Source organism: Argentina anserina, chromosome 6 (assembly GCF_933775445.1).
Source record: "Argentina anserina chromosome 6, drPotAnse1.1, whole genome shotgun sequence".
NCBI lineage: Eukaryota > Viridiplantae > Streptophyta > Magnoliopsida > Rosales > Rosaceae > Argentina > Argentina anserina.
This window is the reverse complement of record NC_065877.1, coordinates 7107841-7122632: the sequence shown is the minus strand read 5'-3', so window position 1 is coordinate 7122632 and position 14792 is coordinate 7107841. Positions and strand designations below refer to the sequence as shown.

The 14792-nt window shown below is 37.9% G+C and overlaps 1 protein-coding gene and 1 pseudogene across 1 annotated transcript; both read left to right on the top strand.

Annotated features, from left to right (window-relative positions):
• Window positions 1-1712: 1712 nt before the first annotated feature.
• On the top strand, window positions 1713-2306 carry LOC126796765 (transcriptional regulator TAC1-like). The gene has a single exon (XM_050523497.1). The coding sequence runs from the start codon at window positions 1713-1715 to the stop codon at window positions 2304-2306; it is 594 nt and encodes a 197-aa protein (XP_050379454.1).
• A 1065-nt stretch (window positions 2307-3371) lies between these two features.
• LOC126796764 (uncharacterized) lies at window positions 3372-5188 on the top strand (annotated as a pseudogene).
• The last annotated feature ends 9604 nt before the right edge of the window (window positions 5189-14792 follow it).

Here is a 14792-nt window from a genome sequence, read left to right as displayed (position 1 = left end):
TTTGTACCCAAAAAAAAAAAGTGATATTGAAGCACTATTAAAAGAGGAATTTTACGGTACTCCCGGAGAACCACGTGGTAATATCCATCACAAATTGACACTTAGTATTTAATTAACAAAATCATATTTAAGTTATTTTATCAAATACTATTTTAGTTTTCTTTCTAAAACTTCACACCATACACTTTAATACCCTAAACTCTAAAATCATATACTCTAAATCCTATACTCTAAAACTCTATACCTTATACCATAAATTATAAACTCGAAACCCGAAATTCTAGTTCAAAATTATCAATACACATGAAGGTTATTTCACAAATAATAAAAATGTGTAAAATTATAATTTTAGTGTAATAAATTCATGTGTCAAAATATAACAGGTGAGAGAGACCACTGAACACTACCACATAGTTCTCCAGAAGCGCTGAATTTTTTTATTTTATTAAAGCATATGACTTAAAAGTCTCATTTACTGTATTAAAGTATCAAGACTTAAAATGGGAAATATTATTGGCAAGCTTGTCTCTCTAAATACATAATAGAAAGAGATACACTCAAACGAGGAAGTTAATAATACAATGTTTTGAGCTAGCTTCTTTTGTCTCCCAAGAGGTGTAGTCACTCCATTGACCGCATCAATCACAAGTTTAGAATCACCTTTGATCTCTACTTTTGTGAACCGCCGATTTTTCAATTCCATCTCTACGCACCCAGTTCACGTTCAAATGAGTATCACTAATCACTGGAATTGGATTAGTGTTGGACATTCTTTTTTATGTCAATGGGCTGAATATTGGCCCATGTCCAAGAAGAAGGACAAAGAAATCAATACCCTACCTAAAGTTTGTTCGATTGATTGAGAAACCCCTTAGCTAAGTTTGCCAGCTAATCAGTACCGGATACAGTGATCTCCCAGACTACCACACCGATTTTTCTCATCACGTGCATAATACTACTTCGCTGTTATTTCAGGACACCTTCTCTCTCGAGAGAGGCCAAGTCAACCTTAGGAGTTGTAGGACTTTTATATAAGAAAAAATTCATGAATATTTATATAGAGTAGATGATTCTGGAAGGTGATGATCAATAATCGACTGCAATTTTACCACTAGCGGACACCTCTCTTCGATTCTTTGTGTTGCTTGTGTTAGTTGTGACTTGTGACTCAAGAGAGATTATAAGATGCCCGCGCATGCACTTATTGGTAAACATAGCAATGACAGCATGCATACTTGCTTATACAGTGTGAATGATACGATCATGCATGCATGCGAAGCCACAATTAGGAGCTGGTAGCTAGGCAGTTAATATATATGTGCTTATTTAAGCTCCAAATTCGATTCAACTGATGGTGAATTGGTGATGTGATGTCCAATGTATATTCGAAATGTTTCACCACTACTAAAGCACTTATTGATTATCAAGTCATCGGCCGGTGATCATCCATACAGAAAATAAGTTACGTATAAATATACATGTCAGTGATGTCACCATTATAAATTAATCAGAACAACAGGCCATGGACACAAACGAACTAGCAGAATATCACATTTCCATGCACATATAAACTAATAAGAACAAAAATTCCTTTGACCAGAAAATAAAGTACTATATCTTCATGCATGTAGTGCTAGTTCGAGAGATATTGTTTTTATGAGTTGACCTCCTCTTCTCTTCGCTCTCTGTTCTTCCCCTTTCATTATCAAAGCATGGAGAGGGATTACTCTGTCGAACAATTCAATCAGATAAAATGGACCTCGGACGATCAAACCAGTGGTTTGGGGAAAGTAAAATCATATGCATGTACCTTCTGCAAGCGAGGCTTCTCGAATGCACAAGCTCTAGGGGGACACATGAACATTCATCGAAGAGATCGAGCCCGGATCAGACAGTACTTGGAAGTCCAAAACCAACTCTCTTCGAATGATGCGAAGGGCACATCAACTGTTGCTCATCATGATTCGCCTCGTTCTAATAATTCCGAGGCAAAAACTTTTTTGCAATTCCAAAGGGAGGCCGGAACCAGTACGGTCCTAGGAAAGCCTTCATACCCTTTCACTACTAGATCAGAAGACCATGAGCTCGTGGTTCGTACCGAGGAAAAGATGAGTAGTTTGGAAGATGTTCAACCGCAGCTTCAGCTTCCTTTGTTTTCCGAAGAACCAGTATCAGCAAGTAACAATTTAGTAGGGCATACAAATGGCGGAGGAGGTGAGGAGTTAGACTTGGAGCTCCGGCTAGGACCTGAGCCACCCGTGATAAATTCGAGCACCAGAGAATTCTTTTCAGCGAATCTACGGTGATTTACAAACGCAGATTAATTGGGATTATTGACCAAGAAAGAAGCAACTAGCAAGGTTAAGTGTTTTTCACTCACCTCTTCTACCTATGTATACCTAATTTTACATACCGGTCAATAATTGAGCAGGACGTACGTCCTAATTGTTTCGGGTTTGTCGATCATGATTCTTGCCCCTATTATATGATTTATATCTCTGCATGCTCAGTAAATCATGCTTCGTAAATTTTCGCTTTTCTTATTTTGGGATTAATTATTTATCTATAATAAGAGAAAATGAAATACTGTATAATTTATAAACGGTTAGCAGAATCCTAGCCTTGTGCCAAAAGTATGTACCAAACCACTGACGATCCAACTTAACCGCAGTTTTCTTACAACTTTTTCTGGTGTCTTCTGGCCGGGTTCATAATAATTTTTTTAATACAGTCCTTTAAGACAATCGGCGCGACGGTGCGCAACTTTTGATGATGCAATTAATTGTATTGTATTTATTTTGCTCTAAGAGCAATATGCTGATGAGCTTTACGTAAAAGTCATTGTGCAATGATCCATTATTTTCACCTAATTGTGCAGCTTCTTATCACTGTACGATTCTGCGAGCCTATACCTTGGATTTGGATTTGGATTGGGATTGGGACTGGCCATGAATTTGCATGCTGAATTAGGCAATCAACTCTTATGTGTTCTATGTACGTACTGTAGTTCTGGCCGGGTTGATAGTTAAATGTTGAGCAGTACTGTAACCATTCTAAGATACCAAAGAGGCCAAGATGCATATGCATCACTGATGATCTTTATTAGTTGAATAACTTATTCTCTATCTCATGGTAGTAAGGTTAATTGTTCCAAGTCCTATTTGGCGTCAAAATTGATTTATTTTTCAATAATCACAATTACTTAGTCAAAGGTTCATAGCGCTAAGAAGTTATTTTGGTAAATTTGTAGTAATATTTTTTTCTTTCGGAGTAGAGATTGCTAGGTAAGTAGCGTCTAGTAATTTCGGTTTTCCATTTACATTATTGGTGTACTTGTATATATTCTGTTCTCTGCGCGCGGGTTGACTGCAATGTTTTTGCAACTATTAGTACTTATGTAACAAACAAACTAGCAGCTCAATGTTCTTAGGCATCGATCAAATCCTTCTCCTCTATGATTCATATCATTTTCATTTTCTAATTTCGAGAGAAAATAAATTCAGACTGTTTTCGGCAAAAGCAAGATCAGAAAACCACTCAAAATTACTTCAAATTCTGGAAATTTCTAGTTTTCCCCACTAATGGTTTCTCTATGATCTCTCTCGCTCTTTGGGGCTCCATTGCTTCTATATATTTCACTCATCGATCTTCTACTTTGCTTTCTCTAACCAATCTCTTCCTTATATTTCTATACACCAGAAAATAGACGCCAATTACTTCAACTACGGCATCAAAGACAAACATATCTCATGCTCTTTTTGGCATTGGTGGCTCTATGAATTCATGGAACAGACGCAAACAATACATTGAGCTATTGTGGAAGCCTAAGCTGCCTAACATCACCCGCGGATTTGTTTGGTTTGATCAGAAACCCTTCCCCAACTTGACGTGGAGTCGTGGACCAAGACCTTGCCACAGTACAAAGTCTTCGATGACACATCACGGTTCAATTATCGTGAAGAAGAGCTTCGAGTTAGAGCTGGAGAATATAAGGTGGTTTGTTATGAGGAGACGATGACACAGTATTTTTCACCGATAACCTGGTTACGGTGTTAGCAAAATACGATCACGATCAGATGTACTACATTGACGCTAATTCAGAGAATCTGGAACATGATTGATATGGAACACTCTAACGTTACGGCATACGGTGGTGCTGGGTTTGCCATAAGCTATGCATGCAATATTAGCAGTTGAGCTCGGTAGGATTCTGGACGTAATGGTGTATAAATCGATATCATGACTTCTATGGCTCAGATTTGAAGATCCATGGTTGTTTGATCGAGTGAGATTGGGCTGCCCTGGCCTTAACGAAAGAGCTAGGGTTCCACCAGATGGACATTCGAGGGTTTTATGATTTACTAGCAGCACCCCCGTGTCCCCATTAATCTCACTTCACCACCTAGACGAGGTAATACAAATATTTCCTAGCCAAACCCGGATGGAGTCCTTGAAGACGCTAATAAGAGGGTCCTTGAAGACGCTAATAAGAGGATATGAAATTATGAAGCCGATCCGGGTCGGACCCTGCATCACAGTTTTTCTATGATTTCAGGAGTAATTGGTCAGTTTCAGTGTCATGGAGCGGCACTGTGATGTTATATCCTTCGTACGTTAGTGACTGCTAAGAAGCTAGAAACGGCTTATCAGCAGGGACGGAAGGAAGACAAGGGCTGTATGCTACAGCCCAACCGAAAAGTAGCTCAAAAAACTCCTAGGTATATAGCCCACCACAGCCCAATGCCAAAAAAAAAAGGCTGTATGAAGCGGTTTTAATTTTGCCTTTTGCTTGCTTTTGATGCAATCTATCACGAAGATAATTGATTTTCTTTGTCAATTATTGCAACAAAAAAAACACAAATATTTTGAATGCTCTAAACTTCTTAAAATTAGCAAAAAGAAGACTTCTAGATTTGAGAAATAATGGTTGGGATGATTTGATTACAAGGGTTGCATCATTTTGTTGTGAGAATGATATTATTATGCCTGATATGTCATTACCTTACAAGAAAGGTGTTAAAGCTTGTGAACAGAATACAAATGAGCATTATTATCGAGTAACATAATTAATGTTGTAATAGACTTCCAGTTGACAGAGTTGGATAGTAGATTTTCTAATGATTCATTAGAGGTCCTTGTTCTTAGTGCTACATTGGATCCTCTTGATAATTTTGTTGCATTCAGATAAGAAGATGTTTGCAATCTTGCTTTGAAGTTTTATCCTGAGGATTTTACATCATTTGATTTGTCAACTCTAGATATGGAATGTGGATTTTTATAGCAGATATTCTAGCTGATCCAAGATTTATCAACACATCTTTTGTGTCCAATTCGTCTCAGCAGTTAGTTGAATCAAGAAAGTCTGCATTCTTTCTTATGATTTATAGGTTGATTTGTCTTGTGTTAACCTTACCAGTCTCTACAACCACAACATAGATGGCTTTTTCATCTATGAACATCATAAAAAGTAGACTTCGAAATAAGATGAAAGATGATTTTCTTGATGATTTGATGGTTCTCTATATTGAAAAAGAGTTTCCTGATAGTGTTGATAATAATTATGTGATTCAAGATTTTAAAGTTAGTGGAACCCGACAAGTACAATTTAGATAGTTATAGGTTGTTGCTTGTTATTTTCTTACAATCATTTTTGTTATAGTTTTCAATTTATGAGGTTTTGGTTTTGTGTCTTCCTCCTATGTTTTTAATATAAAAGCGTGACGATAAGCCTCCTATTGGGTTCTAAACCTAAAACAAAATTTGGTAAGTGTGCTATATGAAAATTAGCCTATCCCATTTTCAATTCCTGGTTCCGTCCCTGCTTATTAGACATTCCAGACATGGGAAAGTCGATCGGCAAGGACCTTTCACGTTTGATACCCAAACCACGAGCTTGGATCCCCGTGAGAGACCCTTGGTGTCTTGGTGTATTTATTGGACCGGATTGAGAACGTTGGCGGGGATGAGACCTTGACTACTTACAATACGTACTTGCCCTGGAGGAACAGTCGAGAGGAATGCCGGCATTGTAATTGCACTCCTGCCTTGGCTGTTAAGCTGTTCAACAGTCCTGACCTGTGGAACAAGATAATTAAGTGTATATTGACGGATGTCTTGTTCAATTTCAACTTGATTCTATTCTCACTCTCGATGTGACAACGAATTATTAGTCTTTAAAAACTAAAAAAAATTAACTCAGGTTATGAATTAATTGGGCATGCAGGCTCCACGTAGACAGTGTTGCGAGATCATCAGTGGCATCGTTGGAGGTGATCGCGTCGTACATGGCCATAATCCATATAAGAGAGTGCATGCTCTTTGAGAGTGTGACTCCTCCGTAGAAGGCGGAACGTGCTATTTCTATGTACTTGGGTAGTTGTGTTAGACAAATGGCGATGGCCGGGGTCTCAAGTGTGGTGATTTGGTCAGACATGTAGTCATTCTTGTGTCACAAATTGGAAACTTTTGGCAAATTAATGTAATGATTTTGAAAGGATCTAATCAAGAATTTAGATTTCTTTTACCCATAGAAATAGTGCAGCTAATGTCCGAAATAAATTATTAATATCCTGAATTTGCCAAGACATCCTCAACAACTTGAGGCCCAATATGTTTTTTTTTATGTGGAATTACCATTGATAACAAACAATCAAACATACGAGATATAATCAACAATGACTCGAAAATAAAAGTCGGGAACTATAACCGCATTCGTTCCTAGACGGTGTGCTTTCCAAATACAGTCACGTGAGACAAAATATAATAAGTAAAATTTATAGCCGTTACTCTTTGGATAGACCCACTCATTTTATCCTATAAATTTCAATTTTTTATGTTTTCAATTTTTTATTTTATATATATCACCGTTCAAGTTTCGGAAAAAGTAGATTTGAAAACACAATAATTAGAGTATATGAAAAGAAAATAAATCTACGATATATGGTAGCTCATCATTGAAGCAATGTTGTGATAGTTTTACAAAGAAAAATGTTTTAGCGCTACAATATGAGTTCAAATCTAGTACTATAATCTTATGTGGTATGTCACATTATTATTCCACGTCAGTAATTAAAATATTACAAAATTTTATTTTTAAATAAAAAGACAATCATATCATTATAAATAATCTAATTTTTATCCTTTTTATTAAAGATGATTTTAGCAATAATTAAGAGATAATTAATTACCAAAACAAAAGAATATTACCAAAACGTTTTCATCTATGTAATAACCCGAATTTTTTGAAACTAAATGTCGAGTATTTTCAAAGTGTTAATTTGTGAAATTAATTCAAGACGACAATTGGTGGTACACGACATTTCGAAACGAAAACGGAAACGTTCTCGGATCGTTTAATTAGAAAAACGTAACGTTACCGCAACGTATATATCGACTTTTATTCCGTCGCTCGGTTGCGAAAAGGTTCTTCACGAAAGTTGTAGAGCTCATCGATACGAGTTCGTGAGTATCTGACGCGTTCTAATCAGATGTAGTACGTAAAAGTTACGTCGGAAGTTAATTTCCGATTTTGGAAACGAGTATAAAAGGGCATTTTTGAGATTAGGGTTTCCATAATTGGAAACCCCTCTCTCTCTCCTCTCTCTCCGCCTCCCTCTCCCTCTCACCCGAGCTCTCCTCTCTCTCTCGGCTCTCACCTCCGATCCCCCTCCTCCGAGGGAGGTGTTCCTCACCACCGGCTCCAAGGCGCTCAGCAGCTCGATGCGACTTCCCACCGAGCATGGTACGAGCTCCAACGTCGCCGTGAAGTATCGCCGAACCTCACCGAGCCCTCTCTTCCTTCGACGCCGATCTCGTCTCTCCGAGCGCCGTGGGTCTCACCACCCATTCCAAGGGCGCCGCTCGACCTCCTGCAGCCACCCCTGGACGCGACACACCGGGGTGCACCACGCCGAAGCTCCTCTGTTGATACCGAGCTACTGCAACTCGCCGCTGCATGACCCATCATCTCCGGCGACGCAAGGGCACGGAGGAGGGCATCTCGACGCCGATCCTCGCCTTGATGCCCTCTGCCTTCAACTTGGGGGCCAAACCGCATCGATCCAAGTTCTTCTCGAGGAATTAAAACACCACCGGCGATCCGAGCCTTTCTGATGCCAAATCGGAGGTTTTAGCTTCGATCAAGGTATGAATGGATGTGATTATTGGTTGTGTGTGTTTGTTGTTGAATTTTGGATGGTTTGGAATTATTTGTGGAGTAAGATCGGAGGAGGGAAGGAAATGAGGAACACCGCCGCCTTAGGCGGCGCGTGTAGGAGGGTGGAGGGGCCTAGAGGCAGCGTGAGACCCTGAGAAGGGCGGAGGAAGGAAGGAAGAGGAGGAGATTTGGGGCGTCGCGTGAACAGTGGTTCGGCACAGTAAATTGTAAAATTTTATTTTACGTACGGTAAATGTACATTTTATTTTACGTACGGTAAATGTAAATTACTTTCAGTAAATGTAAAAAGTAATTTGGAAGGGTAAATCAGTAATTATTATTTACTGAGACAGTATTTACATTTGAATGGTATGTATACGTACAGAAATACGTAAACAGTATGTACACATACATGAATACGTAATGGATGAGTATTTGTACAGAAATACGAGAATAGTGAATACATGAATAGTACTCAGTGAAAAGTAAATTCGTAAAACCAGAAATTGCTGAACAGTAACCGATTATTACTGTTTCGGCATTTAAAGGTTTACGTAATGATTCTAAAATTCTTTTCTTATCTTTTCAAGGTGATCGTTAAATCGAGGAAAAGAGGTACTGTCGGAATTGTGGAATAACTCTCGAGTTTATGAGGTGAGTAAAATCTCACTTATTTACGAATCTACCCTTGCGGAGATTCAAGATTATGCAAAATATTAAAGAATGAAATATGACATGTATATGATGTAGTGGAATATATATATTTGTATAAATGGTAAATAGGTATATATATAGTTTGCTATATTATATACTGTTAGGATTTTGTTTGTGAATATGATCACGTTGGTGATGAGAATTATATATTGAGCATGTTGATGCGATTTGTACAAAATAATGAGATGATTATTGTACGTGGTTTTAAGGTTGAGATTTGTTAAAACGTTTTGTCTTCGGACGTGTTTTGTCTTCGGACGGTCTTCGGACGTGTTTTTGTCTTCGGACGTGATTTTGTATTCGGACTGTCTTCAGACGTGATTTAGTCTTCGGACGTGTTTATGAAATATGACATGTATATGATATAGTAGATTATATATATATATATATTGTATAAATGGTAAATAAGTACATATATATATATATAGTTTGCTATATAATATACTGTTATGATTTTATCATGATTATGTCATTTTGATGACGAGAGTTATATATCGAGCATATGATTTGATTTGTACAATATGAGGTGATGATTATTGTATGTGGTTTTAACATGGAGTTTGTTAAAACGTGTTTATGTCTTCGGACGTGTTTGGCATGTCGGAATCTAGCCTTTGGCCGGGCGAAAGTTACGATACAGTTAGAGCTCTAGTCTGTCTGCCAGAGTACTGCATGTGAGGTAACAGATGTGTTATCGGCTCATCAGTACTCATATTTTTGGATGTTGGGTAGCGGGAGGTTGTCCAATATCGGATGTTGGGTAGCGGGAGGTTGCCCAATGTAACGACCCTAAAATTGGAGCATAAAAACTCAAAATTCCAAAGTCGTGAAACACCAAAACAATCTGAATGAATCGAAATCATTTAAAATGCCATAGCGGATCATCTCTGAGTTTAAAATACAACTCAGTCAAACCAATTATTACAAACCAAATTATAATTCGACATTATAACAAATGGAAATGTATAATCCTCACAAGAAAGTCGCACAAAATCCTCACACAAGTTGGAACTAAAATCTTCAAGTCCTCTGAGCGGTCCGTCAATTCCCGCTAATCCACACATGCGGAGTGTCCACTACACCATCGAATTGGTGCACCGGGATTGTAAACACAAACCCGGTAAGCTTTACAGCTCGTATGAGTAAAATGAAAATGTAACTCGCATATCAATATATATGAAAATCCACAAATCAACAAATATAAATGCACTCATGAGTCAATGGACGGCTCATCTGGTTGTCCCAAAATATATGAAATGAAAGCACTCAAGAGAAATCGGGCAACCCTTCTGGTTACCCGAATACATTTATAATACGGGTACTAATGAACGCTGGTACACATCTGTTACCCCTCACGTAGTACACCGCCGATATTGGGCAATCACCTGCTACCCAACATTCAAACATATGAGTACTCATGAGCCGATAACCACCTGTTACCCCACATGCAGTATTCCGGCAGACATACTAGAGCTCTAACTGTATCGTAACTTTCGCCCGGCCAAAGGCTAGGTTCTGACTTGCCAAACACGTACAATAATCACACCCCATATTGTACAAAAATCAAGTCCGAAGACTATTCAACATTTTAACAATCTCCATGTTAAAATCACGTTCAATAATCACACCTCATATTGTACAAATCAAAATGACATGCTCGATATATATAAATCTCGTCATCAAAATGACATCATCACGATAAATCATAACAGTACATTATATAGCAAACTATATATATGTACATATTTACCATTTATACAATATATATATATAATCAGCTATTTCCTATACATGTCATATTTCATAAACACGTCCGAAGACAAAACGTTTAACAAACACCATGTTAAAACCACGTACAATAATCACACCTCATATTATACGAATTAAATCACATGCTCAATATATAATTCTCGTCATCGAAATGACATATTCACAATGAATTCATAACAGTAAATAATATAGCAAACTATATATATATGTACTTATTTACCATTTATACAAATATATATATATTCCACTATATCATATACATGTCGTATTTCAATATTTAAAACTCTTGCAAAAATCTTGAAATCACCGCAAGGGTAGATTCGTAAATATGTGAGATTTTACTCACCTTATCAACTCGAGCGTAATTCCACAATTTCTGTAGATAATTCATTTCCTTGATTTATCGATCACCTTGAAATGATAAGAAAAGAGTTTAGAAACGTTTCGTAAACCTTTAAATGCCGAAACAGTAATAATCGGTTACTGTTAAGCAATTTCTGGTTTTACGAATTTAGTGTTCACTGAGTACTATTCACATATTCACCATTTATGCACTACTGTACAAATACACATCCATTACGTATTCTTGTACGAGTACATACTGTTTACGTATTTCTGTACGTATAAATACTATTCAAATATAAATATTGGCTCAGTAAATATTAATTACTGATTTACCCTTCTGAAATTACTTTTTACATTTACTGAAAGTAATTTACATTTATATTTACCGTACGTAAATAAAGTTTACATTTACCGTACGTAAATGACCTTTTTACATTTACCGAACGTAAAAATAAATTACAAAATTACCCTTCAGAAACACTGTTCACGCGCCGCCGCACGTGGCGGCGCGTGGGGTACACGCGCCACCTCCGGCAGGCCGCGCGTGGCGCTCACGCGCCACTAACTGTGACAGCGCGTGGGGCACACGCGCCGACACCAACCACGGCGCGTATCACGCCACCGCCGCCCCAAAACCCTTTCCTTCCTCCCCTCTTCCTTCCCACGGCATCACACCGTGCCTAGCCACCTCCAGGCGTCCACCCGCGCCGCCTAAGGCGGCGACATCTCTCCCAAAACCCTCCTCCTCCGATCTCCTCCAATACGTATCAAACAACCACAAAAATCACAACCAAGCATCACAACAACCTAATTAATCTAACCCTCACCTCAATCGAGCTTAAAAACCACCGGAGATGGCTCGGGTACGGCAGAGCAGAAAATGCAGAAGTTGGTGTCGTTGGTGGAGCTCCGGCGTGGCGTGAGAGAGAGCTTCGACCTCGGGGTCGCCTGTGGGGGATGGTGCGACGCCTCTTAGGCCGGCAGTGAGGGCCACGTCTGCTTGTGAAGGGAGATCGTTGGTGAGGCCGAGAGGAAAAGGGAGAGAGCTCGGGGAGGAAGAGAGAGAAGAGATAAAGAAAAGAGGGAGGCGGAGAGAAGAGAGAGAGAGAGAGAGAGAGAGAGAGAGAGAGAGAGAGAGAGAATGAGGGGTTTCCACTTTTGGAAACCCTAGCTGATAAAAATCCCTTTTTATACTAGTTTCCAAAATTAGAAACGAACTTCCGACGTTAATAACTTTCGCGTCCGATGTCCGATTCGAACGCGTCACATGTCCACGCACTTGTATCGACGAGCTCTACAACTATCGTGAAGAAAGTTTTTGTAAATGAGCGACGGAATAAAAGTCGATATATACGTTGCGGAAACGTAACGTTTTTCTAATTAAACGTTCCGAGAACGTTTCCGTTTCCATTTCGTAAAGTCGCAAAAAAAAAATCAAATTCATTCTAATTGGATTTCAAAACTTTATAGAATTCAAATAAACCAAATATCATTTTGAAAAATAGGGTTATTACACCTTATATCGGCGGTGTACTACGTGAGGGGTAACAGATGTGTACCAGCGTTCATTACCCGTATTATAAATGCATTTGGGTAAACAGAGGGGTTGCCCAATTTCTCATGAGTACTTTCATTTTCATATTTTTGGGACAACCAGACGGGCCGTCCAGTGACTCATGAGTGCATTTATATTTGGTGATTTGTGGATTTTCGTATATATTGATATGCGAGTTATATTTTTATTTTACTCATACGAGCTGTAAAGCTTACCGGGTTTGTGTTTACAATCCCGGTGCACCAATTCGATGGTGTAGTGGATAACTCCACAGGTGTGGATTAACGGGAGTTGACGGACCGCTCAGAGGACTTAAAGATATTTAGTTCCAGCTTGGGAGGCTTTTATGTGACTTTCTTGCTAGGTTGCACGGAATCGGATACGGGTACGTGGAAGCGAAACGTTTGGAAACGCGGAAGCGTGTTTTTCAAAAAATTTAGGAAGCGGGTACGTTTTGGAAACGTCAAAATAAAAAAAAAATATAAATATATATAAATTATACAAAAATATAAATATAATAACAAATTTTTAATTTAAGTAACTCAAAATCTCAAATAAAAAAAACATTAAAAAACTTTTATTTTTTGGAAACTCGCGTTTCCACCGCGTTTCCAATTCAGAAACTCGCGTTTCCACCGCGTTTCCAAAACTCTTTTTTCTGGAAACACGTTTCCGAACGTTTCCGGGCGTTTCCGGGCGTTTCCGGCGCGTTTCCGAGCGTTTCCGGACGTTTCCGGAGTGGTTACGCTTCGGAAGCGGGAAACGTGGGTGTATGCACGTTTCCGTGTTTCCTAGCTCTCTATTACCAGAAATGGAAGCAATACTGAATGTAAGATCTTCTGACAGTGAATTAAAAGCGTAATTACTTTTACTTTCAGAAATGATTCTACAAATCTCGGTGGAAAAACAATTTTACTATAAAAACAAAACTCATTCATGCTCACAGAAGCAGCTTAATTCACAACTGCAAAAGTTGAACACTTGAACTCATAAATATATGCAATATGTGAAAAAAATAAGTCTTATCCTCTTATTTTCGGATCACTCAGTGTCATATCACACAAGACCTTTCCAATATTTGTTAACTTTCACCATCACCTTCGTTTGTCTTTGAAAACCGTCCCCTCGATCTTCAGACTTCACCTTCCTCCCTCTCTTTCTTCATTGTTTTTATATGAAGAAACCGCTAAAATAAGTTATGCCTAATTAAATATTATCATATATATATATATATATATGTATGTATATATGTATATAATTAATCAAGTTGAGAATGGGGACATTAAACCCGTAGAATCTTATTGGATAGGACAATCTCACTAGGGTATTTTACCATTAAAGAAGAGTCTTGGTCGTCTAATTTGTTTAGTATTAGAGAAAATGTAAGTATCTTTTCATTTTTGTCGAACATGTCGGAACTAAAAGGAGTTCTAATTTTGAAAATGAATGAGCTGATCGATCGAGATATCTTAGCAAGATGCAGTTCCTCAAGTTTGCATCCGAGCTCCTGGTCGAGCCCTGCAGGCATGTGACACAGTCCATTTTGAATTAATCTACTGTTATCTTAGCACCCTTGCCTGCTGGCAGTTTGTTCATATTATATATATATATATATATATAATAAGAAAGGTAAATAATTTTCTTAGATAACTTTAGATATGTGATATCTCTATTTACCTCGAGGAGTTTTCAAAACTAACATACTTTTCATTATTGATAAAACTGCGAAAATATGTATCTATGACATTTGTGACGATTTGCTCCCTTTTGAAGTTAATTTGATATTCAGATTGAATAATCTTGTTCATGTACATTCACTACAAAAAAACATCAACAAAAGACTGACATTATTAATTATAATATAATTTAAAAGTCACATTTGTGGGTTTTAGGAAAATGCCACATAATCATAGGCCACTAATGATGTGTCTTTTGTTAATATTTTTTGTAGTGATTGTTGATCACGGTATATACAGTCTTAATATATTACTAATTATTAGCAGTGTTTTTGTAAATATTAATTCTACTATACATCATCTGCATGCATGGTCAGTTAGTTAGATTAATCTTGAACTAATACTAACTGTCACTCGGTCATATGCTCTCTATATGGTTATTGGTTAGTGAAACTCGCACTGAACCTTCTCCGGCGAGGCAAGATAATCCAATTCAACTCCTCTTCTTCATTTTACTGAACGTTTTCTCTGATCTAGAAACAGCATATCATCAGATTAAACATTGGTCTTATTCAAC

What these genes read in the sequence shown, in the direction of transcription:
- LOC126796765 (XM_050523497.1), top strand. Translation starts at nt 1,713, where the DNA reads ATGGAGAGGGATTACTCTGTCGAACAATTCAATCAGATAAAATGGACC.